Genomic DNA, 27,114 nt, shown 5'->3' with positions numbered 1-27,114 from the left:
TGAAAGGAATTAAAATTCCCTTCAACCAAACGCCCTGTTAAAGAAATTTAGACAATAAAGAATTGTAAATATTTTGTCTAGAATTTTGCTACTAAATATTTGTAATTTTTATATATAGTATTTTGTTTTGGGTTGTAGCTAGCTTTTTGTAGTATTAGTATTATTAGAAGAAAAGAAAAATACAAATTAATCACCGAACAACATATGAAAATGTAATTAGATCATTCAACTAAAATAATGCAATTGGCTCTATAAATTTGAAAAACAAGTGTAGGGTCACCCCTATGAGTCAATGGCACAAACATAAACCACAAGTGTAAGCAAATATAAATGAAGGATAGAGATCGAATAAAATAATAAATAAATAAAAAAAAAAAACTAAAAAGCATAAGATCCTAGAGTTAGATTAAAATCATCAAAGGAAAGCTCAAAAGTAAAAACATGGATTTAAAAGTTTAAACAATATTCAAAATGTCAATAAACTAAAGCAACGAAATAAAAGGGAAAGTGGAGTTCAAAAGTAGTTCCAAATCATGAGCACAAGAAAATAAGTCTCTCAAATCAAGTAAGGTAAGTAGAGTCAACGGAAAGGTGTGGACCGCAAGGAGGCAGATATTGACTATGCAACCACTCAAAATATCCTCTAAGACTCCTCTCGAGCCTCCCGAACTTCAGCCTGGACATCTCCAATCGTGACCTCAAGATTCCCAATCGAGGTCTCGAGGTTCCCAACCAAAAGTCTGCAACTGCCCGAATTAGGTCTAGAGAGTTGTCAACTGAGCTAGTACATGTTGTTCTCATGCCCCCTAAAAAATCATGCACTAGTCTCCCCACCAACTCCCACATCTTCCTCCTCTGAACCGTTCTCATCTTCATCTTCATCTACACCAATCCTAGGCCTCTTCTCATTCTTTTTGGTCTATGGCGATGGAAACACCTTCCTCAAGATAGGGTAAGTTGTCTTGGCAACAATTCCAAAGATTGGTCCTGTAATTTGCACCTGGTTGGAGTTCTTGATAAGACGAGTAACATGTGGCCCCAAGAAAATTGAGTCCACCTTCTTGGAGTGTTGGTTTAGAAACAAACATCCCAAAACGTGCCCCAAATATAGATAAATTGCAATTCATATGGAGGACCTATAAATTACAATTCATTGAATTGAGAGAATTGCAATTTCATTAAATTGCAATTTCATTAAATTGCAATTTCATTAAATTGCAATTCTCTCCAACCAAATGTAGTTTTTCCTTTCATGGAATTGCATTGACATTAAGGGTGCGTTTGGAAACTCTGAAAATCATTTTCCGAATTTTCAGGACTAGAGAGAAAAAATAAAAGTCAATGAAAAATATAGATGATTTTTCAAAAAATGACTTCCCTTTTGGAGTGGAAGGGGGAAGTCATTTTCCGTTTGCAGCAATGGAACAGCCAATCACCTGCCGCCACCACCAACACCCATTACCACCACCACCACCACCATTGTATATTTTAAATATTTAAAATTAAATATAATTATACTCATTTTCTTACGCCAAACACACCAAAATAATTTTTTAAAAAGAAAAATATTTTTTTAAAAAATAAATAAATAAAAACTCATTTTCTAGAAATCATTTTCTTAATTGGAAAGACCTTAAAATTCAATTCCTGCCAACTAAATACTCCATCCAGCGGAGTAGACGGGCGAATGGCGACATCCTAACACTAACAGAGGCAGCTGGGAAGATACTCTAATCCAATACCCAATACTCAGATAGACATGGTCCATACGTACTGGCGTACAAGAAATCATCACAACGAATCTCCAAAAAGCAAGAATATATATAAAAAGATAAGAAAAACACAGTAAAAAACAAAAACGAATTCACTGTTGGTTCTAGTGCTGTGCTGTGGACTGTGGAGTGGAAAAGGAAATTGTTAATGAATTGGAATGTAATTGTTAATTGTAATGACATGATGACGACGACGATGAGACCCATTCACAAAGTCGTCTCCTTTCATCACCGTTTCTCTCTGCTCGCCTCTCTCTGCCCCCTTCTCCCTCACTCCTTCAAACCCATATTCCCCTCTTCCCTTCCAATTCTCTCTTCCCCCCGCAAATCCCTTCCATCAATCCGCCATCTTTCGGGAATCTCCGCCATGCCCGCCTCCTCCAGATCCCCTCATCTTGTCCCGCTCACTGCCGTCGGAAACGAGGACGGCGGTGGAGCTTCCGCCGCTAACGGCGCCGTTGCTTCCGCTGATCCTTCTTATGACGACGATGAAGGTATTTAGTTCCAGCCAATTAGGACGAAGCTTATTCAATCATTTCTCGGTTTTTTCTTTTACAATTTATGGGTTTCTGTTCTCTTGCTGTTTAATCGATTTATTCTGGAGAGTTTACTCTAATTTATATGTTCATACAGCTTCTGTTTTGGTGTTTGGCTTTATGGTTTTTATAGAGATTCATAGTATCTAGCTTAGCAAATTGAAGGACAGTTGAAATTAGAGAAAAAATTCATTTAAAGTTCTTCAATTGTGGAAGCTTTATTTATTCTTGTTATGATTCATTTGAAGTTCTTCAATTGCTCTACTGAATGTTTTTACTATATTCATGTTTTTCATCTTTAATGATGACTGAGCTACTTGCTTCACAATTAGCATTAGGGAATCAGTATCGCCTTCCTCCGCCAGAGATTCGAGATATTGTAGATGCTCCGCCTGTTCCAGCACTATCGTTCTCTCCGCAGAGGGATAAAATACTATTCCTCAAGCGGAGATCGTTGCCACCGTTGTCAGACTTGGCGAGGCCCGAGGTGAAACTTGCTGGTATCCGTATTGATGGGAAATGTAATTCACGGAGTCGAATGTAAGTCCTGATGAAATTACAGCTCAAGAATACCATTTTAGTTGCATCGTTTACTTATGACTAGGGACTGGATCATTCTTTGAACTTTTTGAAGTGGAGCTCAACTTTCTGAACCTAATACGAAGTCCTACGATGCTCATTTTCAGGTCATTCTATACTGGTATAGGGATCCATCAGTTACTGGAGGATGGTACCTTAGGCCCTGAAAAGTTGATTCATGGTCTACCTGAACGAGCTAAAATTAATTTTGTTACATGGTACTTCTTGGAAGGAAAACTTTTTCCTTTTTTCCATCTTTTTTCCATATGCTTCTGTATATGAAGTCACATTGTATTCATCTATTCTTTTTGTATAACCTATTTGCTATTTCCTTTGAAGGTCAAATAATGGACATTATTTAGCCTTCAGTGTCCGAGTTGAGGAGGTACTTCATTCATTGGCTTCTTACAAATGATGCATATATAAATCGTTTCCTGCTGGGTAGTCCACTGTTATATTTATTTGTTGTAAGAAAATGTCTTTAGGCCTTATAGTTAGCTTCTAATCGTTTGCCAGAAATATTCTGTTGATCCATTCTTGAAATCCATTCACTCTTTTAATTCCGTAAGGCCTTATCAGCTTCCCGAAAGCATCTTTATCTTCGATTTAAAATTTTTAGTCGCGTTTTGCTTTTTCAGGAGGAGAATAGCAGTAGTAAGTTGACTGTATGGGTTGCTGATGTGGAAACAGGAACTGCTAGACCACTGTTCCAGTCTACGGATGTGTACCTAAATGCTATTTTTGACAAGTATTTACTTTTCTCTATGTCTACATTATTATTATTAAAAGAAAAGTGAGTAATTCTTTATATGTGCTGACACTTTTTTGCCAAATTCTCAGCTTTGTTTGGGTGAATGACTCGACTCTATTGGTTTGTACCATCCCATTATCTCGTGGAGATCCACCAAAGAAGCCTTTGGTTCCATCTGGACCTAAGGTTCAATCTAATGAACAGAAGAGTATTATTCAAGTTAGAACCTTTCAAGATCTTCTCAAAGATGAACACGACGAAGAGCTATTCGAGTATTATGCCACTTCACAGCTGGTTTTGGCTTCCTTAGATGGGGCGGTGAAGGATGTTGGGCCACCAGCCATATATACATCAATGGACCCCTCCCCAGATGAGAGATATGTTCTCATCTCTTCAATTCATAGGCCCTTCTCTTTTATTGTACCGTGCGGAAGATTTCCTAAAAAGGTTGCTGTATGGACGGCTGATGGGAAATTTGTTAGAGAGCTTTGTGATTTGCCCCTTGCTGAAGACATTCCCATTGCAAATAATAGTGTTCGAAAGGGGATGCGCTCAATCAATTGGAGAGCTGATAAGCCTTCAACACTCTACTGGTGTGTATGAAAGTTTTGATTTGATGCTTTTTGTTTTCTTAATTTTAGCTTAATTAATAGCGGCAATATTTGTCAAGACCTTGTAGTCTAGTGGCACCAAGTTGCTCTCCCATATGGGAAGTTGTGGGTTCAAGCCAATCAATGGAGGCGGTATTGACTCTTTGTGCTTCAGTAGGTTGAGAAAGTAGTTATGAACAGATACTGCATTGTACCAGAGTCAGTAGTACTAAAAATAAAATAAAATAGGAGCAATATTTAGGAATGCGAAATGAAAATCAATATTCAATTCTAATAGAAACGGTATGATGTATTTAGTACATTTTCTATGAGAATTAATGGAAGTTCAAGAAACAACTCTTAATATATATCTGTGCTGTGAAATGTTAAGGGCCGAGACACAAGATGGTGGTGATGCTAAAGTTGAAGCCTCTCCACGTGATATAATTTATTCGCAGCCTGCTGAGCCACATGAAAGTGAACAGCCAACAGTCTTGCATAAACTCGATCTTCGATATGGGTACGGATACAAGTCTTTTCCCCTTCCATTTATTGATACTATTTTGCTAGCTCAATTAGTATGTGCACATACATCGTAACAGTTTTGCTAAATGTGCATTCAAGCATCTATTCTTACTAAAACGCTGGTTGAAAACTTGAAATAACAAACGCTTCTTGTAATTCAATAGAAATAGTGGAAATATACATAGTGAACTATTTTGCGTCTCCAGAAGTTCTTAATGATGCCTTTGGTATTGGATGAATATATTAAACTATTAATTTTGGGTAGTAACTTTATTACAAGTTTGAATGCCCGGTGGTTTCCAAGACTATTATTGTGTACCTGTTTAGAATTTAATCGGTGACCTTCTGAGTCTTTTGATCATTTACCTATACAGAGGGATTACGTGGTGTGATGACACACTGGCATTGGTCTATGAATCATGGTACAAGACAAGGAGAGTTAAAACTTGGGTTATATCTCCGGAATCCAAGGATGTTAACCCGAGGATACTGTTTGATCGGTCATCTGAAGATGTTTATTCTGATCCCGGTTCTCCCATGATGAGGAGAACTCCAGCTGGGACTTATGTGATTGCAAAGATGAAGAAGGAAGGTGATGAAGGAACTTTCGTTTTATTAAATGGAAGTGGTGCTACACCAGAAGGAAACATCCCGTTTTTGGATCTATTTGATATGTAGGTTTGGTGATCATCATCTACTTGTTAACTTGTTTTTCTTACTAGATGGACAATTATCTGACACCTGTACTTTCAGAAATACAGGCAATAAGGAAAGGATATGGCAGAGTGACAAGGAAAAATACTTTGAGACAGTAGTTGCTTTGATGTCTGATCAGACCGAAGGGGAATTGCCCGTTAATCGATTGAAATTTCTAACGTCTAAAGAATCTAAAACGGAAAACACCCAGTATTACATTCAGAGCTGGCCGGAGAAAAAAGCTTGCCAGATCACTAATTTTCCCCATCCATATCCTCAGCTGGCATCGTTGCAGAAGGAGATGATCAGGTATGAAAGGAAGGATGGAGTTCAGCTTACTGCCACCCTTTATCTTCCACCGGGTTATGATCCCTCTAGAGATGGGCCTCTTCCTTGTCTTGTCTGGTCATACCCCGGAGAGTTTAAAAGCAAAGATGCAGCTAGCCAAGTTCGTGGTTCCCCTAATGAGTTTGCTGGCATTGGGCCGACTTCTCCACTACTTTGGTTAGCAAGGAGGTATACCTTTCATCTTCTGTTTGGTGGCCATTCTTCTTTTTTTTTTGTCAGACCACGAGGTGTCCTGAGTAGGCCCTAACTGTAGGAGACACCTTTAAGCCCTTACCATACTCAGACTAATCCCCGTTTGCATCGGGCCAGCCCAATTTTAAGGGGCAAAGTGCTGGCCAGATTGGTTTTTCCATACGAGAGAGGGTTCGAACTCCTGACCTCTCTTAAAGGACAAGAGTGCACGGCCACTCACGGACTAGGGACCTTTGGTGGCCATTCTTTAATATTAATAGTATTGCTTCATTTTACCCAGTTTGGGCTCATTTGCTTAATCTCTAATTCATGTGTTCTAATCTGTCAGGTTTGCTATCTTATCTGGACCAACAATACCTATCATAGGAGAAGGCAATGAAGAGGCAAATGATAGGTGATGTGTTCTCTAAATCAAGAAAACGTATTTGTTCAAAATGAAAAATTAGCATTTTGGTTTACCACCTGTAATCGAAAAGTTTCAGTCAACTAAACAATTATATCGTCCATACAGGTATGTCGAACAACTTGTTGCAAGTGCAGAGGCTGCAGTAGGAGAAGTTATTCGCCGTGGAGTAAGTTTTTTACTATCCCTTTCGAGTGTTAGTGGCATTGTTAAAATGACTGAGCCTCTTTGTTGGTGCTTCTGTATTTTAGGTGGCTGACCCGAGCAAAATTGCTGTTGGTGGTCATTCTTATGGAGCATTTATGACTGCAAATCTCCTCGCACACGCCCCGCATCTTTTCTCTTGTGGAATTGCACGTTCTGGGGCTTATAATAGAACACTAACGCCTTTTGGGTTTCAGGTGCCTTTGATACGTCTTTCGTTGATCTCCTAAATTTACTCGTTTGTATACTGCATGGGCTCGAGCTAATTTGTTTTCTCTAGGATTTTGTGCTTCTTTTAGTAATCTATTTTGTTATGTTTCGTTTTTAGAACGAGGACAGAACGCTGTGGGAGGCAACTAGTACTTATGTCGAGATGAGTCCGTTCATGTCAGCTAATAAAATTAAGAAGCCTATCCTGCTTATCCACGGAGAAGAGGACAACAATCCGGGAACCTTGACGATGCAGTCAGACCGTTTCTTCAATGCCCTAAAAGGTCACGGGGCACTTTGTCGCCTCGTAATTTTGCCATTCGAGAGTCATGGCTACACAGCACGGGAGAGCATAATGCATGTCCTGTGGGAGACGGACCGGTGGGTGCAAAAACATTGTGTGCCAAATACTTCAAAAGTTGATACCGATACCAAAGTAACGGAGGATCCAGAAAGCAAAGCGGTTAGTGCAAGTGGAGCGGGCGTCCCAGAACTGGCAAGTGACAGCAACGATACATTCCCTTCGTTGAGGAGGTCATCGTTGTGGTAATTCTCTACACCTTCCACGACTCGTGTCATTTCAGTTCCGTAATTCATTTCATTGTTACGTGCTTGCTGTCTGATAACAATCTCGAGAAAGGCCGTTTTATGTTCATGTTATGATATTATTGAATTGATTCAGATGAGGTCTGGAGTTGCGAGGAAGCATAGAAGTGGAAGAATTCGCTATCTGCAGCATACAATTCTTTAGCAACACTATTATCGCCTATAGATACAGAGCTGCATAAACACTTTACACCCTGTATTGTTTACACTCAATATTATTTGCAAATTCTTAGATACTATATCAACATTATACTTCTATAGTCTTTTGCCAAACATATGAACTTGAGCATGCAAAGTGAACATTCATAACATATTAAGGCCCTGTTTGGGAAATGGATGTTAGTTGATTGGGTTAATTAAGTGTTACTATAGTGGACATTATAAACATTATGTTAGTGATCCATTGTATAATGATGGTTGATTGTGAGAAATTGGACTCCCGTCGTTGTGGAACATGCTCGCTCCCTCCCTCATGTTAAGTATATAATATATAAACATAAATGTGCGATTTAATTATCAGTTTAGACTTTTAATTTAAACGAAACACATCATTCAATTTGGTATTAAAATTAATTTCATAAACAATTATTGTCTACGTATTGCTTGGAGCTCGTAAAAAAATATTATTTCGCACATGTAACATATAATATATAAACATAGCACTTTCTATGTTGCCATAGAATTCAGATATAAAGGCTTCATCTTTTAGTTGGAACGAAAATAATATAAAAGTCAATAATTATAACATTTTAATAGGATTATAAAATGTGTTGTAATATGTTTACTAATAAATTGTACATTGTGTTTACTTTCTTGTACACACAATGTAAAGCTTATTCATTATTTTACACCTGTAAAAACAACTTATCCACTAGTAGAGTTAGTCACACAAGTTGATGAACTTCTTAAAGTGGTTGGAGTAGGACGAATTAGAATTAGAATTTGCCCTGTTAGCTTGCTTGCTCTCCACTTTGTTGATTATATTGATATAAAAATGTGGACTTTCTTTTTATCAAAGTCTTCACAAATAGAGCACGAAATATTGAGTGTTGAGTACTGAAGTCAAGTGGCTGATTGATTTCAGTTGTCCATCAAAGTTCATTGATGGTTGAAAATTTTATTACAAAATTTGAAAGTTTATAATATTTATAAAAATAATCCTTCTTTTTTTACACTTATTTTTCAGCATCCTCAACCGTTTATTTTAGGATTTTATAAGTTTTGCTTGATATTCGATTAGAAAAAAGAAATGAAGCATTGATAGATGCCAAAATAATATAAAGTGTTTTGGTGAAAGTATTTAGCATGTTTGGTTGTAGGGTGTAATGAGAATGATTACTAATATTTCTATTTGCTGAGTAATGTTCTAAAAACCCAGGTATTCTAAACCCATAGTGGTGTTTTAAAAATCAGTCAACCTAACAATAACAATCACTTTCATACTCATTCCTGAGTGCAAAACTTGTCAACCAAACACATCCTTAGATATTTAAACTCAATAAAATTATACAGAGTATAAGGAAAAATTATAATTTATATCCCTCATTTATAACGCTGAGAGGATGTTCACCCTACTACCAAACATGCAAAATATTTTCACTAAAACTCATATCATTAACGAGTATTTGATTTCTATTCCGATTCTAAATTTCATGTGCAAACCAAATACATCTTTAAAGTTCATTATAGAAATGGTAGAGTTATTCATTAAACAGCCTATGTGAGTCATGGAATAGCTCAATTCTACAATTTAGGGATAAGGGCATATTGACAATGTGTGAAAATATTACGGTTTATCTCATGGTGAGGATGCAATAGAATAAAGACAACATGAAGAAACATCCATTCAAGATCTGTCCAAAGATAATGAAGCTTCTAGAAGAGGCCAAAGACAAATCCAATAAGTGCATTGTCTAAAGATTATTATAAAAAAAAAAAAAAAAAAAAAAAAAAAAAAAAAGAAGATTATGTGTATGAAGCAGAAGACTGATATGGGAAGAAATACAAATTGGATCTCACATGCATGGTTATGATCTAATTCACAAGTGTATATATATGTATATTATGATTATGATCTCTGTTACAGGTATCCCTTGGAGCCATGACATTGCAGCTATTAGGAAGACAGGGGCATCCCACCCCACTATGTAGGAGTGTAGGACTTGATGGGCCAGTTGAAGCTGAATTTGAATCAGAAGCACCAATGCATGATGTTGCTATTGAAACTCAGGTCCCAAGATTATGAAATGGTTAGTACTTGTAGCTTGCATTGTTCAATTGTGTCCTTACTTCATTGCAGGACTTGATGAATTCTCAACCAATTAACAAGGTTGAAAATCATGGTGCTCAATCATCATATTTCATGTCAAGGCAACTAGAACAACATAGCCAACTGGGTACTGTCATCAAACCCGCAGCTGTTCAAGAAGCAAAACAGTAAAAAGAAGCATCATCAACAAATGTAAATGTTGGTGGTGTTGTTTTCCTTAGCTCTAGATAGTACAAGTGAAACTAATATTATTTTGGTGTACAACTATGGAAGTTGCTGTGGATTTGGATTTACATTTGCTGTAGTATTTAGTTGATGCAAGCTTCTTCAGCAATTTGGCTCTAAGCCATGAAAATATTATATATTCCAGAATCTTGTCGAAATAAGCATTTAATTCCTATGCTCATGTGTTTCAATAACAATAATTATAATCTTGCGCAAAATGTCATCATTATAATTTTTGAAAGTGAAGAAGTTACCAGCAACTTGGCAGAATAATGCATAACCTCAAGCTGATGATGGATAGCTCGTACCTTCTTTCACAGATCATTTTCATGCGACTCAAAGCAGATCAAGTTTGTCTGCCATTGTAAAGATTCCATTGGAGCAAAACCACAGATCACTTAATGAAGGACATTTAACAGCTTTACTTTTTTGTTTTTTTTTGTTTTTTTGGTTTCAACCACTTAATAGTTATTGAGCTAATATAAACTGTCAGGAAATAAATTTAAAATGTATAGTTTGAAGCATATGAAACTTCAACCACTAGTGATCTGCCACAGATCTTGCACAGGGACAAGGAATGCAATGTTCACAGTTCAGTTTATGAACTATAAAAAGCAAACCAGTACCTCTTTTCCCCATCAGCAATCTTGAAATAAATCTCATCTTCCTCAAAAATGCCAGAACAAGTTTCCTCGAAAAAACAAAAAACTTAAGGAAATTCTGGAATGTTTGTGTATAGGAGGGGAATTGGGAAGGAGCAGTTGACAGTGAAATACCGGGAGTGAGAAGCAACTACAAAATCGTTCGTTTAAAAACAAAAAAAGTGAGATCAAGATGGTTTGGTCATATTGAGAATGAACTTTTTGCTCCTTGAGCTGCAGATTGTCTATTTGCAAGAATCCTACATATTGCATAGAAAGTTAATATTTCCAAAAGGAAAGACACACTCTTCGAAGTGAAGAGAAACATCATATAGTTGCATAAGAAATTCATCCTTTTCCCCATCAGTCAGGTACACAACTGACGGCTCTATTAATCAATTAACTCAATTTATTCTTTACTACTTCAGCCAGAAGTTCATATCTCCATTTTACTTTTATAGCTCATTAAATTTTGTACTTGGTACAATAACAGTCTTTCCTTTTGAAGGTAGGTAAACTAGAGTATAATAAAAACCAAAAGCCAATCAGATATGTAAAAAATCAAAATAAGAAAAGCCAAACACTTTCTAAATCCACTCAGCTATTAATTTTCATAAATTTAAGGCAAATATTTCCAAAATTTTATACAGATCAAGCATTAAATTTAGGCGTGCAAAGGACTAATTAAAATTGTTTATCTCAACGCATTTCTGATATGAAAACTAGGATTAATTAAAGCATCAAGCTCGCAAAACTAGAAACTATGTACTGAATTATCAAGCAAACCACATCAATTAATAACAACACGCAAAAATTCAATTCGAAACCCGAAAAGACTTTGGGAACTAACCTAAACCGATGAAACAGCAAATCCGATACCAGGGGTGAAAACAATGAAAAGGCATATTACGAGTTTGTGCGTGAATCTAACGAACAGCCATAAACAACAGCAAAAGCTAGGCGTCAGATTCACGCACAAACCGAAATATGACTCTTCTTCTTCTTCTACATACCCCTTGACTACCCGTCTCCCCCTCATCTTCATCCGATCTTGAGTCTCACACTGATGAGTCGTCTAAAATAGAAGTAGGGTTGATGTCGGCAAAACACATGGGCTTGTCGATGAATACAGCCCAGCCCACTTAACTACCATATTACTAGTCTAGTTTACCCATTCAACAGCCAATCGTTATGCTATGGACCCGTGGGTAACAGTGTTGTTAAGCACTGTTATCTCTTTTTTTTTTTTTTTTTAATTTCAGATCGTTTCGTTATAGAAGTATATGTTCATAATTTTATTACTATATGCTCATAATAGAGCTCTATGTTCATAATTCAATAACTGTACATTCATACTTCTATAACTGTACACTCATAATTTCATAACTGTACATTCATAATTCAATAACTGTAACTTCATAATTTTTGAAACTCTATGTTCACAATTTTAGAGCTCTATGTTCATAATTTTATCACTATATGTTCATATTGTAAGTTCATAATGTCAGAGCTCTGTGTTCATAATTTTATAATTGTACATTCATAATTACATAATTGTACATTCATAATTGCATTACTGTATATTCATAATTCCGTAACTGTACATTCATAATTCAATAACTGTAAAATCATAATTTTCAAAGCTCGATGTTCACAATTTTAGAGCTCTATGTTCATAATTTTATCACTATATGTTCATAATGTCAGAGCGCTGTGTTCATTATTTTATAACTTACATTCATAATTCCCTAACTGTACATTCATAATCCCACAACTGTACATGCAGAATGGCACAAACGAATAACGCCGTTAACGGCGAGACAAAATCAATTTTTTTTTTAAAACTAAAATGACGCATTTTTCCTGAAAACGACGTCGTTTTGGACTCGTGTCCACAATAACAATGCATCGTGGACACGAGTCCACTGCATAATTTGCGTTCAACGGCTTAATAAGTAGAACAGATAAATGTGACAAATGAAATATATATATATATATATATATATATATATATATATATATATATATATATATATATATATATATATTATTAAACATTTACTATACATGTTAGATTATATAAGAACAAGTTCTTAGGAAATAATAAATAATCAATCTCAGCTTTTATTTGGAAAAATTAAACGGACTAGGTTGATTTTATACAAAAAAAATCGGTGACATTTTTATACTATTACCAATTTTATTATGTAAATTTGAACAATAAAATATGCACTTCTCATAATTTTTTAAATTTATACATTTAATAATAACATATTGTACATTTTTAGTATTAATATTTTGTATAGGAAAAATGGTCAAATTGGCCCATCTAAGTTAACTGAATAGTATAATGGAGTCCCCTAAGTAAAAAAAGTTCCATGCAAGTCCCCTAAATCAGTAAAATGGTTCAATTAAGTTCAAATTGATTTTTTTATTAGGTTAAATCTATGCGGTGTTGACACGTGTCCTTTTTATTTTATTTTTTTAAACAAATTTTTTGTTTATTAAAAATAAAAAATTACCGGTTGTCTGCGGCGGACAGCCGTAAAAAGTAAGGATTAATAGCATCCTTCCATATGGGTTGATCAATGGCTGAAAAAATAAGGAAAAATAGAGAAAAACATTGTGACATTTATAGTATTATTAATTTGCATTGAGAAACGCTTGATAATGTATATGCAGATAACTAATTGTACACACATTTGAATATAATATTATAGATCCTGATTACACCGTCATCTAGCTGCGAATGCACTATAAAACGATTCCAAATACGTTGCAATAGTTAAGGAAATGTTATTACATTCTTTTTTTTTTTTATTTTTAGTCGTCAATCATCATAAATGGACGAATAAGATTAATTCACACTTTTTGCTGGGGTGCTTGTAAAAATCTTACATGCAAAATTGGTTTTTTGTTTTTGTTATTAGGCTAAAGTTTTTACCGAGGCGACCGAAACAACACATACATTACCTATATATCGTGTATTATTTTCTCGACTAGGTTTTTTCCACAGGGTTTTTCTAACGAGTTTTTTTAACGAGGCATGATTATGGTAAAATAGTGTCCAAGGGGGAGTGTTATAAATATTATTAATTGTAGACATTATGAGTAGATAGTGTAAAAGTTGTAACGGCCGTATTTATATCTGTCATTATTGATTTCCGTTATAGTTGTAATTATATATATGTCATTGTAATGTATTGAGATGTTTGTGAATAAGATTTCTACTATTACACTTGTCTCTATTTTTCCTCTCCTTGTCTCTCTCGTTTGTCATATAGTACTTCATCCGTTTCACCAGGATACGCTACAAGTAAAACGAAGATTAATCACAACAATTTATTATTATTATTATTTTTTTTTTAGTAAAAATATAATATTCATATTGTTTGAAAAATTAACATCAATAATAAAAATTATAAAATGACTAAATGTGAACAAAATTATAAATTAAATGTAATTAAATTTAAAGTTGATGTTTAAAAAAAAAAATAAAGTTGATAATTGATAACTAAATATAATAATACCAATATTCAGTTATTGACATATAGTCATGAGGTGTAACGTTTTTCCATTAAAAAATCTGCCAGATTCCTTTTGTCCACTCCCGAGAACCCATCATATAACACCATTTGTTTAATTAGAGTTGGGCACATGGGCCAAAAACCATTATATTAATCCTATTTTTTGAAATTTTTTTTTGGGTACACCCAAGGTTTTTCCTTGTGACTAATTCCCAACTTGGAGGGTATAGTTGAGTGGAAGGGACTCATTCATTCTTAACCAAAGGTCAATGGTTTGATTCTTAACTTTGGAAATGGAGTAGCCTTGATGTGTGAGGGGATTAGTCAAAACTAAGGATTGAACTCTCTTGACTTTTGGTTAAGGATGAGTGAATTTCTTCTACTTAACCATACACCTAGGTTTTTTGTTTATAGGTATCAATCTACTTTTAGTCTATTTTTATTCAAAATATTCCTTTTTAGTCATGATATTATTGTGACATGAAAATTTGTTATCATCTATCTATAAAATCGTTTAAATGTCGGTGATAGTGTATATACGGTGGCTCATATATATCATGCGATTGTCTAGGGCTTGAGCTCGGGAACTAGCGACAGTAGGTCGAGAAGCTCCAGTCAAGTGAAGCGTCGAAAGTCCCCCTACTGCTATAAATGCAGGTATTTATAGGGACTGGGGAACACGACCCGGGTTTCCAACATAGCGGTCGTGTGGCCTACACGCACTCGCGAGTACCCTACACGTGGTGCAAATCTCCTGCCGCGGTCTCCGTCAGCCTGCTCTAGACGTGGCGGTCAGGAACGACGCCTGACCGCCAGAGCGGTCAGAAGTCAGAATTCAGAACTGATCAATTCAGAGACGGCGTTACGCACTGTGAGAGAACCGACCAACATTGCCCACTTACGACACGGGTATGGTCGGGTATAACTCTATCACTCGGGACATTTCGATCTTTTTTTTTATTTTTAAATGGATTGACCTGCTATATTTTTATTTTTAAAATTTATAACTATAGACCTAATATCACTGTATTTTACAAAATTCAAATGATTTTGCTGTTGAAGGACCAAAATGGTCCTGCTACTAGGATCAAATAATATGTTACGAAAAAAATAACTAAAAGTGAATTGACAACTATAAATATGACAAAAATGAAATTAACTCATTTTCAAATTATAATTAAAATTTTTTTGAGAAGATAATTAATTTTTTCTAGAAAAGGATAATTGATTTTTGTTCCCGAATAATGTCCAAAAGGAAGGATATTCAGCCTATCAAAGTTAGTGTGCCTCTACACTTTCTCACCCATCATTCACCAACCCCTCTTTGCTATTTTCTGTAATCTTTCCGCCATGGCTGTGCTATTCTATATAAATCACCGCCTCACTTCAATTGCTCCCTGCCTTTTCCCTTCTCCCTTCATCCTTCTCGCCAGCCTGCGAAGCGTGGAGGGTGTGAGTCATGGCGAGTGTCTTCCCTTGCTCGGCAAAATTCCTGTTACTCTTCTTCATCGTCTCCGCCATTCCCCTCGCCGTTATCGTCCACCTTGAGACCGCCGGCCGGCCGTCCACCGATGTTATCCAGTACCACAGCACCGGGTGGTTCCGCGAGTGCGCCAAGTGGGACGATCAGGGCCGTCGATTCCTCGTCACCTTTTTCGACGGCGGCGTCGGCCAGATTCCCGTCCCCCTCGACCACGACGGCTCCGCCGGATCTGTCCTCCAGGAAACGCCGCTCGTCAAGGAGGTTGACTTGTCCGGGAACGCCTCGCTTGGCCTCGCTATTGACCGTCGCCGTAACCGTCTTCTCGTGGCCGTCGCCGATGTTTTCGGGAACCGGTATAGCGCTCTGGCCGCGTATGATTTGTCCACGTGGAAGAGAATATTCCTTACGAAACTCGGCGGCCCAGGTATGTTTAGTCCTTTGAGTTGGTTTGGGTCGGGCGGGCATCTTTATGGTTGCCAGTCTTTGCAAGATTATAAAGAACAGTTTTTTACCATTAAAATTTTTTCTTTCCAGTTAATTTTTTTTAAAACGCTTTAAAGAGTAATAATAATTGGTGGGCTATATTTTGCCTTAATTGCTTACAATTAGAGACTTTATGGTTTCTCAACTACTCTGCTTTGAATATCTCAATTATTATAAGTCATTTCTTGACTTTGGCTAATGTTTTTGTATTAGGTAGTTAGGGTGTATTATTGTATTAGTGTTTGACAAGTGACAACTACTCCCTCCTAATTAGTGTGCCCAATACTATGAATATTAGGTAACTTCTCAATGTTGCAAAAATATTGCAATTCGCGCCTAGGTGCTTGCCCAACACCGATTAGGTGACTGGCCGACTAGGCATTGATCGCCTAGACCTCCTAAACGTCGAATAGGCTTTCTAGACACCGATTAAGTCGCCTAGGCAGTAACTAAGCCGCTATGTTTTGTGTTGGTGGAGTTACTAATACGACTTATGTTGGTTCATGATCAAATTGGGGTGTTGTGTTTAGTCAATGTAGTGGTATATTCATTGATTTTATTGAAGATATTTGTTGACTAGCTGAGCTTGGAATTGTAACACATTGTATATTCATAATTTCGATAAAAATGGTGACTAATTTACTTAAATTTAGTTTGACTCCATCTACATATTATGACAATTGTTTTTAATTGTTTGGTGTGTTTTCATTGACTTATGGAAAATTGTTTTTGAATTTATTTGAGCCATACAAATTATAAGCTATTTAATATCACAATTAATAAATCTATTATATTCCCAATCTCCTTGACTAGACTTTTCTCATTCTCCTTGACTAGACATGGTAACGTTTCTAACTTCCTTCTTGTTTACATAAGACTTTTGGTGGTCTTAAAATTGTTGAATTTTTTGTCCTTTTTACAATTTCAGTGTGATTTACACATATTTTTCCTTAATAGGCTATTTTTACACGGATGTTGGTATTTATACTACTCTCTAAACAAAAGTAGGTGTAAATCACATTGGAATTGTAAAAATGACAAAAAATTCAACAATCTTATAGGTAGTGTAAATTGCCATAGGGGTGTTCATATTGCTATTTACACTACCCTGGTCAAATGTGATTTACGAGATTGTATTAATAATTTTTTAATTAAAAATTTAACTAATTAAAACATTATAAAAAAAAAAAAACAAAAAAAAAACCCGGATGGCATATTCTGAGCAAAATAATAGGATAATGTTGCCTGCAAGCACATAAATTTTCTTGAAGTCATATTCTTCTATTATCTGTAGAAAACTAAGGATAAACAAGTTTTCTTATTATGGCATGAACTCAAGTATTATAGATCTCCTTGTAGGAGGAAAATAGCTTTACATTATTTCTAATGATTCCCCACCAATTCATACACTCTGCGCTTTTACATGATCATTAATTAGGTTTCATGCTCAGACAAACTATGGAATATATGTCTCAGATCTGCAATCAGCCCATACTGCATCAGGATGGTTCTGTTTGTTTTGCCTTATTTGTTATCCTTTTCTATTTGTCTGAGAATCACCTACCAACTTAATAATTATGCTTGGTTAGTACCCTTTTGTTTGTTCTCTATAGCCCTATTGTTTGTATCGACCATTGAAGGAACTGTACTAACGACTAACAAAAACAAATACTAGAAAAAAAATGTTTATTGGTATCCTATGCAGTTGCATGTTGAGAAATTGATCCCTAATGTCATTGTTGGGATAGCCAAGGCCCTCTCTTGTATTCCTTCTTGTTTAGTGTTTCCATTTTTGTTGTGAGACTTTATCCTCCATCGTCGACTTAAAATGTTTTAGTAACGCCTAGTTAATTAATCATGCAGAGGACGAGAAATCATTTGCAGATGACGTTGCGGTTGATGAGGAGGGGAATGCATACATAACAGACGCTAAAGCGAGTAAGATATGGAAGGTCGGGCCCGAGGGAGAGCTCCAGCATACAATAAGGAGTCCCCTTTTTACCCCCAAAGAGTGGTACAAGAACTTGGTTGCTCTCAATGGAATTGTGTATCATCCAAACGGATACCTGCTAGTTGTCCACACTTTCTCGGGCAATTTGTACAAGGTCCAAACAGCAAAGGGAAACAAAGTCGAGATTGTTAACGTGGTTGGAGGGTCACTGAGGTTTGGAGACGGCATGGAGCTTCTGTCGCCCAACAAGCTGGTCGTTGCTGGGAACCCAACAAGGCTGGTCGAGAGTTCTGACGATTGGGTAAGCGCTAGGATTGTGGGCAAAACCAACGGCGCCATTCATCGTGTGTCAACTGCAGCCACGGTGAAGGATGGGAGAGTGTATGTTAGCCATTTGGTGGGCATGGGGTATCCCAGGAGAAAGCATGTGCTGGTTGAGGCTGTGTTTTCTGCTTGAACCTGTACAAGTAGTTCATTCAAGGAGTAATTGAGTTGGATTATGCATGTAACCAAATCTTGTTTTTCAATGTTCCTTCTCAGGTTTCAGATTTTATGTATGTTTCTATGAGGATTTTGTAACCTAGTTTTGTTTCAAGTTTATGAAATCTGTATTTCTCCTAAAAACTTCCCTCTTAATTTCTTCTCATGATGTGGCACAATTTTTGTGAGTGATAAATGTAGAGAAGTATAACAATGTCAAACTATGATAGCTATGGCCGTCAGCCATGGCTGCCATTTAACTCTTTAAAAAACAATTATTTCTCCCTCTTTTTAAAGAGGAGGCACCGAACTGAAACAGTAGGGATGATTATTGTTACGATTTAGAATCGGAAAAATAAAATAAAATAATTGTTTCATTTAGATTAACTTTTAAAATAGAAAATAAAATTTAAATAAATAAATTTTGAACAAGTGGTTCAAACTGAAACTGAAATCAGAATAAATGCGAATCGAAAACTGTTCACATTTATATTAAATCAGAACACCTGAAATCTAATTAGAATTTTGGTTTAAACTGTCATTTCAAAATTTATTTATTTATTTACTATATTAGTTGTAAGAAATTTATTTTTCGTACCATTCTATAGCATATTGAAATGGGATGCGGGTATGAGTTTTGGAGTATTCTAAAACATTTTATTGAACTCCTTTTCAATTTATATGGTTAACCCATGTGTTTTGTGTATATGGAGGAAAATAGGTCCCAACATTCTGTGTATGTGTTTTTGCCGAAGATTTAAAAAAAAAAAAAAAAACAAAAAAAAAAAAAAAACAAAACAACAAACATTTCATTAAGAAGACAAGTCAAACAACATCCAAAGCAAAGCTTCTCAGGCTAGCAAGTGAGTTGCCGTGTTCGCGAATCGTTTAACAAAAGCAAAGCTAATACAGAAGAATATATTAATTAGTTTCCTTAGGATTGAGTCCGCTCCCATTCTCTTCAACCATTTTAGAGAATCCCTTATCCTGACAGCCTTCCCAATCTTTGGGTGATAAAGGCCACTCCATATTTCTTGTTTAGCTGCGAGGGAGTCTCTCAAGATGAAACCCATCCCTGTGATCTTAGAGTCTTTGTCAAAAGTTGTGTCAACATTGAGTTTAATCCAACCTGCACGAGGTTTCTTCCATCGCATGATAGGCGGCTCATTGGTTGGTTCCCTCACTGGTTAATGAACTCTTCTCCAGGCTTCAAAAAATGCATTAGACTCTACAAAGGAAATATTGCACTTTTCGTCCTTAAGTTATAGAATAATTGTAGAATTCATCGTGTTGGTCATACTCACTTTTCGTCCCTAAATTATCATTGACGTTGCACTTTTCGTTCACATATCATTTTCATGAGACTCAAAGCAGATCAAGTTTGTCTGCCATTGTAAAGATTCCATTGGAGCAAAACCACAAATCATTTGCACTGTAAAATTTAACCACTTAATGTAGGACACTTAGCGACTCTGTCTTGAAAAGGGACTTCACCGGATTATCGTTGAATTGGATTCCAAGACGGTGGTTGAGTTGATGCAGAACGACAACGGGAAGGACGACTCCACATGCACCCTTTTGGAAGACTGCATGGTTATGGCTACCAAGTTTGGAAGAATCACCTTCTCTCATGTCTTTCGAGAAGGGAACAAATGTGCTGATTTTATCACAAATCTGGTTCAAAGTAAGGAGTGGGGTGCTTGTGTTTTCGAAGACCCTCGGAGGGCTTGGCGGTTCTTCTATTTGCAAGAATCCTACATATTGCATAGAAAGTTAATATTTCTAAAAGGAAAGACACTCTTCAAAGAGAAGAGAAACAGCATATTCATCCTTTTCCCCATCAGTCAGGTACACAACTCCATTAATCAATTAACTCAATTTATTCTTTCAATTAACTCAATTTATTCTTTATTGCTTCAGCCAGCAGTTCATATCTCCATTTTACTTCTTACAGCCCATTAAATTTTGAACTTGTAGAATAACCGTCTTTCATTTTGAAGGTAGGTAAACTAGTTCCATTGGTATAATAAAAACCAAAAGCCAATTAGATATGTAAACAATCAAACTAAGAAAAGCCAAACACTTTCTAAATCCACTCCATTAACAATTCATAGAGCTATTAATTTTCACAAATTTTAAGGCAAATATTTCCAAAATTTTATACAGATCAGGAAGGATTAAGCTTAGGCGTGCAAAGGAGTAATTAAAGCTGATCAACATTGTTTATCTCAATGCATTTCTGATATGAAAACAACATCAAACTCGCAAAACTAGAAGATATATAATCAATTATCAAGCAAACCAGATCAATTAATAACACCACGCAAAAATTCAAATCGAAAATCGAAAAAACTTCGGGAACTAACCTAAACCGATGAAACAGCAAATTCGATGACAGGGGTGAAAACAATGAAAAGGCATATTACGAATTTGTGCGTGAATCTAACGAACCGCCATAAGCAACAGCAAAAGCTAGGCGTCAGATTCACGCACAAACCGAAATATGCCTCTTCTACATACCACTTGACTACCCGTCTCCCCCTCATCTTCATCCGGTTTTTGAGTTCGACATTGACTCTTGAGTCTCACACGGATGAGTCGTCTTAAATAGAACTAGTGGCAAATTATACTGGGCAACGCGATGCATAATCAATTATGCACCGCGCATCAAAACAACGTCGTTTTGTTAATTAAAGAAAAGAAACGGTATTCGTTTTTTGCCATTCTGCACCCTTCTACAAAAGTAATTCTGTTATTCTGTTTTATTTTGTATACACTACAGTTTCAATTTAACACAACTATAGTTTCATTTTGATATAACTAAAGTTTCATTCGATATTTATAGACTCAAATATGTGAAAATGTTATTTAATTTTATTTTATATACATTATAGTTTCATTAAAGCACAACTACAAGATCATTTCAATATAATTACAGCTTCATTGTACAATATACACTCAAATATGTGAAATGTTATTCAGTTTCATTTTATATATACTGTAGTTTCATTTCACCACAACTACAGTATCATTTTGATAATATAAAAATAATACGTGAGACATTGTCGGTTTAGACTCACTGTAGTGTCACTCTGTTATAACTGCAGAAACGGCGCCGTTTTGACGCACGGTGCACGATATAACAACTGCACACAAGCTCTGTGGACCATATTTTGTATACTATAAAATAATGTATATTTAGTTCACAAATAATGTACTTTTAGTATATTAAAAATTTACTTTGTATTCAGAGAAAGTACATTATTTGAATACTAAAAGTACATTATTTTATATAATGTATATTCTATACACAAATAATGTACTTTTATTATATTTGAAATGTACTTTCTTTTATGGTTCATACAATAATTTGCAAAATTCTGCTGTGGAAAAGGTGGATACGGTGCCGAAATGACGTCGTTTTGGTGGAAAACGACACCGTGTCAATTAAAATAAAAAATTTGATTTCTTTCGCCGTTAACGACATTTGTCTTTAAGAAGTCTATGTTCATAATTACTGAAATCTATGTTCATAATTATAGAACTCTATGTTCATAGTTTTTGAACTTCATATTCACAATTATTGAACTCTATATTCACAATAACAAAACTCTATGTTCATAATTACAAAACTCTATGTTCATAATTATAGAACTCTATGTTCATAATTTTTGAACTCTATATTCACAATGTCTCGCTAAGTTGTTTCGACAATTTTTTTTTTTTTTTAAATCTGATTGGTGGAGGAAAACGATGCCACTAACGGCACTGTTACTCCTAAATTGCTAAACGGCGCCGTATTGGAACCGTGTCCACCTTGCAAGGTGGACACGGTTCCACAGCATAATAATTGCTAGTTCAGTTTACCCGGTAAATTTTCATGTGAACCATGAATAAAATATACATTTAAATATAATAAAAACACATTATTTATTTATTGAATGTATATTATTTGAAGTATATATACAATAATTTCATTATCTAAATATATATTAAAATTTTTTATCCATGCATCGTCCATGTAATTGGACAATTATTTGCTCAAATTCAAGTAAAAATAACTTCAAAAACCATAATCGATTCAATCCATTTCATCAATTGCACTATATAATATTCATTGTTATATAATTTTGATATATAATTATATATCGATCCAAATATTCTTAAAATATTATTACAATTAATTTTCATACACACACCACACACAGAGGCAGATCTAGCATAGGGGTAGCTGCCCCTACTCACTCCCTTCCCCTAACCCTTTTATATAAATATAAAGACTAAAAGACATTTTTCGTCCTAGACTTATAGTGGCTTGGACAATTTTAGTCCTTTATAAAAAAATTTGCCATTTTATGGACAGAGTTATTGTGGCGATGACATTTTTGGTCCTCCGTCTATGTTTCTGTTAGATAACCGTATGAGAGAGGGGCAATTACATCAATTTAGGCTATCTCTTTATTGTGAGATAGACGATTTTGGTCCCACAACCATGCCTTTACTCTGACCCTCATTTATTTGTAGTTTTGCACTACGAAATGCTCTGCCCACAACCATGTCTTTACTGCAACTTGGACTCTCCGACTCCTTCGAATTATGACCGAGAAGAAAACAAAACACACATAGATATAATAGATAGAAGGAGATAGCCTAAATAGACGTAATTACCCCTCTCTCAGACGGTTATCTAACAAAAATATAGACGGAGGACCAAAAATGTCCTCGCCACAATAACTCTGTCCATAAAATGGCAAATTTTTTTATAAAGGACTAAAATTGTCCAAGCCACTATAAGTCTAGGACCAAAAATGTCTTTTACTCTAAATATAAACATATGAATTACTAAAGATTTCAATAGTTTAGTTGGTTGAAATCATGAATTTGTTATGGTGTTATGGGATCAAAACCCATTAGCAGTATTTGTTATGGTGTTCTATTTTTGTGTGTGAATGTAGTCCACACGTTTATATTTCACAAGTATATATTATACTTCATTGTATTCAAATTAATTTACAAAAAAATTAAAGTTAATCTAATTAAAAAAAAATTAAAATTAAAGTATTTATAAATATATTGTCTTTTCTATTTAAACTATTTTATCTAATCGATTATGTTTCATATTTTGCCATAAATATTTTTATAGTATTTCAAAGTGTTTTAAAATTTAACCCTACGCAAGTATAGTTTTGACTCCGCCCCTAACTATCATTAATCTGTTTCTAAAGTCATTTGAACTACGCCCACATTCACATAATTTTCTGGATCACACACACACACACACACACACACACACACACACACACATATTTATATACTTGAGTATAATATATGGGCTCTCGTGCGGTTGGCCTTCTTTGCGGTTGTACAGTTGCTTAGGTGCGTAGTTTGTGTGCTTAAGGTGAGTCAACTTAAAGCTTTAAGTGCGTGATTTGCCTTCTTAAGGTGCATTGTTTTCTTTATTAAGGTGCGTAATTTCTATATTATACTGTAAATATAGAAGTATAATTGCACTATATTAGTATAATTACTCAATAATTTTATGGTAATTAAAAAATTAATTACGCAGATATTAGTATAATTGACTAATAATTATTATGATAATTAAACTAATAATTATACAGATAGTAGTATAATACAATTAAACATGGGTGGTTTGATTTTTTGTATAATAATTACAATTAATTCATTAAGATATTGAGGGGTAGGAAAAAAGTAAAGCCTATATGGTGAAAAAGAATATACTTAAGGTATAAGAGTATAATTGCACCTATATTAGTTTAATTGCCTAATAATATATTACTATAGTAATTACAGTAAACATGGTCGTTGAAGTTATTTTGTATAATAACTACAATTAAAGTATTTCTTCATTTTCTTCATATTTATTTTAGTAATAATATAATTACATAAATTATATTGCACATCGATTTTTTAAGGTAGTTGCAGACGAACAAGTCATACATTATTTAATTAACTGAGTGATACTCTTGCACTAATATTATAATTAAATAAATGTACATTTTCAAATATTAGAATTGTTTATAATTTTATCTTTAATTTTATTATCTAAATATATAATAAAAAAATTTAAACGTGCATCGCCCAAATAATTGTTCAATTACACATGCGACGCCCAAATAAAAAAAATGAATCCAATTAAATAGCGACCAGTGGCGTCCCATGTTCTCTCCAACGAGGTTCCTTTCCTCTCCCCTGTTTTTCCGGCGAGCAAAAGTCCTCTTCACTGTTGTAGTCCCCTTCTTCGTCGACAAGAACCAGTAGTGGTGTAGTTGAATGTCAGCGTCAACGAGCAAGGATGAAGACCCAGGTCAGCCGCTATTTTGCTACTGTTGACGATGTGGTAGTTTGCCGACCTCCACAGCGACATGAGTCATAACTGTCGCCGTTCGTCGGATTTTTCGCCTGAATTAAAATGACCTGCAATCACAGGTCATTTACAGGTTCATGGACTTCATTGATACAATTTGACATGTTTGAGGGTTTAATTGAACCTTTTTAAAGTTCAAGGGCCTAATTAACTTTTAGTCGCAAATTATGCTGTGCAACCGAATGCACCTTGCAAGGTGCATACGGTTGCAAAACGGCGCCGTTTTGGTTAAAAAAACGCGCGTCCCACTTAAAGAAGAAATCATGTTCGATTCCCGGCAATAGCATTTTTATATATCCAGAAATTCATAACTATATAACCACAATTTCATAACTATATATCCACAATTTCATAACTATATATCCACAGTGAATGAATGAAGTAAAAATCCACAATGAATGAATGAATGAAGTAAAAATCCACAATGAATGAACTAAATATCCACAATGAATGAACTAAATATCCATAAATTCATAACTATATAACCACAATTTCATAACTATATATCCACAATTTCATAACTATATATCCACAGTGAATGAATGAAGTAAAAATCCACAATGAATGAATGAATGAAGTAAAAATCCACAATGAATGAATGAATGAAGTAAAAATTCACAATGAATGAACTAAATATCCACAATATATGATTGAACTAAATATCCACAATGAATGAACTAAATATCCATAAATTCATAACTATATAACCACAATTTCATAACTATATATCCACAATAATGCTATTGCTGAGAGTCGAACCTGATTTTTTTTTTTTTTAAGTGGGACGCGCGTTTTTAATCAAAACGACGTCGTTTTGAACCGTATGCACCATGCGCATGGTACATTCGGTTGCACAGCATAACTATTGACTTTTGGTGTAAAGTTTAGGGGCCTATTTAACATTTTTCCCGATTTTCAAAAAAATAGAAATAAAAAAATTGATAACTAATATAATAATACCAATATTGACATATAGTCATGAGGTGTAACTCTTTTCCGTTAAAAAATCTGCCAGATTCCTTTTGTCCACTCCCGAGAACCCATCATATAACACCATTTTTAAAATTAGAGTTGGGCACATGGGCCAATAGCCATTATACTATTTTCAAATTTCAAATAAGTTAATTCTATTTTTTTTTTCTAAATTTATACATCTCTTAATTTACTTTTAATCTTTTTTTTAGAACATTCTTTTTTTTTGCCTTAATATTATTGAAACATGACAATTTTTGATATTTTATCCCGTAAAATTGTTTAAATGTCATTAAATACGTAGACATTTTGATCCCTTTGTACATCTGTCATAATTGAAGACCTAACTTGTCTTTTTGTCTTTTTTGGAAATAACTCATTTTCTAATTATAATTGAATTTTTCTATATCCAAATAATGTCCAAACGAAAGGATATTCAGCCTATCAAAGTTATCATTTTTACACTTTCTCACCCATTCTTCACCAACCCCTATTATTTGTAATCTTTCAATTCCGCCATGGCTGATTGGCTGTGCTATTCTATATAAATAAATCACCGCCTTTTCCCTTCTCCCTTCATCCTTCTCTCCAGCTTGCGAAGGTCTGAGTTATGGCGAGTTTCTTCTCTTGCTTGGCAAAGTTCCTGATAATCTTCTTCATCGTCTCCGCCATTCCCCTCGCCCTTATCATTCACCTTGAGACCGCCGGCCGGCCGTCCACCGATGTTATCCAGTACCACAGCAACGGGTGGCTCCGCGAGTGCGCCAAGTGGGACGATCAGGGCCGTCGATTCCTCGTCACCTTTGTCGAAGGCGGCGTCGGCCAGATTCCCGTCCCCCTCGACTACGACGGATCAGTCCTCCAGGAAACGCCGGTCGTCAAGGAGGCTGACTTGTCCGGGAACTCCTCGCTTGGCCTCACTATCGACCGGCGCCGTAACCGTCTTCTCGTGGCCGTCGCTGATGTTCCAGGGAACCGGTATACCGCTCTGGCCGCGTATGATTTGTCCACGTGGAAGAGAATATTCCTTACCAAACTCAGCGGCCCAGGTATGTTTAGTCCAATTGTTGTGCTGTCCAAACGGTTGTGAACTAAGCGGTTTCACTATGTTGGAGTAACGGTGTCCCGTGGCACCATTTAACTCCACCAATTACATTTTATTTTTTTAAATTCTAATTGACAGAATTTCTACCATTTTCGGTGTTATAGATATATAATTTATTAATTTTAGATATATAGCTCACTAATTCTAGATACATGGGGAGGGAAGAGGATGAGCTCGA

At 35.3% G+C, this 27,114-nt stretch overlaps 3 protein-coding genes and 1 long non-coding RNA gene across 6 annotated transcripts in view; 3 read left to right on the top strand and 1 right to left on the bottom strand.

The window, feature by feature from the left end:
* Positions 1 to 1,677: 1,677 nt before the first annotated feature.
* On the top strand, positions 1,678 to 7,722 carry LOC109156812 (probable glutamyl endopeptidase, chloroplastic). Of its 3 annotated transcripts, XM_019304671.1 has the most exons (14): positions 1,680 to 2,266; positions 2,641 to 2,848; positions 2,995 to 3,105; positions 3,227 to 3,272; positions 3,526 to 3,635; positions 3,728 to 4,231; positions 4,620 to 4,748; positions 5,128 to 5,427; positions 5,507 to 5,965; positions 6,318 to 6,383; positions 6,501 to 6,561; positions 6,644 to 6,793; positions 6,925 to 7,352; positions 7,489 to 7,722. In XM_019304671.1, coding segments are annotated over exons 1-14 (2,919 nt in total). In that variant the 5' UTR covers positions 1,680 to 1,920; the 3' UTR covers positions 7,490 to 7,722. The 3 variants fall into 3 exon arrangements, with proteins under 3 accessions (XP_019160217.1, XP_019160215.1, XP_019160216.1); XM_019304672.1 differs by having other exon boundaries at positions 1,678 to 2,266; positions 2,647 to 2,848; positions 6,925 to 7,722; XM_019304670.1 differs by having other exon boundaries at positions 1,679 to 2,266; positions 6,925 to 7,722.
* Positions 7,723 to 15,386: 7,664 nt separating this feature from the next.
* On the top strand, positions 15,387 to 18,607 carry LOC109156816. Its single transcript, XM_019304676.1, has 2 exons — positions 15,387 to 15,981; positions 17,904 to 18,607. The coding sequence occupies exons 1-2, from the start codon at positions 15,534 to 15,536 to the stop codon at positions 18,446 to 18,448; spliced, it is 993 nt and encodes a 330-aa protein (XP_019160221.1). The 5' UTR covers positions 15,387 to 15,533; the 3' UTR covers positions 18,449 to 18,607.
* Positions 18,608 to 19,262: 655 nt separating this feature from the next.
* LOC109156817 lies at positions 19,263 to 21,038 on the bottom strand. Its single transcript, XR_002050119.1, has 2 exons — positions 20,838 to 21,038; positions 19,263 to 20,225 (listed from the first exon to the last, which is right to left on the bottom strand). It is a non-coding gene; the product is annotated as an uncharacterized LOC109156817 (long non-coding RNA).
* A 5,348-nt stretch (positions 21,039 to 26,386) lies between these two features.
* The window catches only part of LOC109156815, a 29,939-nt gene continuing 29,211 nt past the window's right edge, over positions 26,387 to 27,114 (top strand). The window contains exon 1 of the mRNA XM_019304674.1: positions 26,387 to 26,880. Coding sequence (XP_019160219.1) covers positions 26,442 to 26,880 — 439 coding nt within the window. The 5' untranslated portion in view covers positions 26,387 to 26,441. The remainder of the gene's footprint in view (positions 26,881 to 27,114) is intronic.

The sequence above is a fragment of the Ipomoea nil genome, unplaced genomic scaffold (genome assembly GCF_001879475.1).
Source record: "Ipomoea nil cultivar Tokyo-kokei standard unplaced genomic scaffold, Asagao_1.1 scaffold2759, whole genome shotgun sequence".
Classification (NCBI taxonomy): domain Eukaryota; kingdom Viridiplantae; phylum Streptophyta; class Magnoliopsida; order Solanales; family Convolvulaceae; genus Ipomoea; species Ipomoea nil.
Note: the sequence above shows the minus strand (reverse complement) of the source record. Positions and strands in the feature narration are given on the sequence as shown.

Bases quoted from the DNA above. Each gene is read 5' to 3' on its own strand.
- LOC109156812 (XM_019304670.1), top strand. From the start codon at position 1,921: ATGAATTGGAATGTAATTGTTAATTGTAATGACATGATGACGACGACG. The intron at 2,849-2,994 runs GTAAGTCCTGAT...GCTCATTTTCAG, and splicing joins TGTAATTCACGGAGTCGAAT to GTCATTCTATACTGGTATAG. The intron at 6,794-6,924 runs GTGCCTTTGATA...TTTCGTTTTTAG, and splicing joins TAACGCCTTTTGGGTTTCAG to AACGAGGACAGAACGCTGTG.
- LOC109156816 (XM_019304676.1), top strand. From the start codon at position 15,534: ATGGCGAGTGTCTTCCCTTGCTCGGCAAAATTCCTGTTACTCTTCTTC. The intron at 15,982-17,903 runs GTATGTTTAGTC...TTAATCATGCAG, and splicing joins TACGAAACTCGGCGGCCCAG to AGGACGAGAAATCATTTGCA.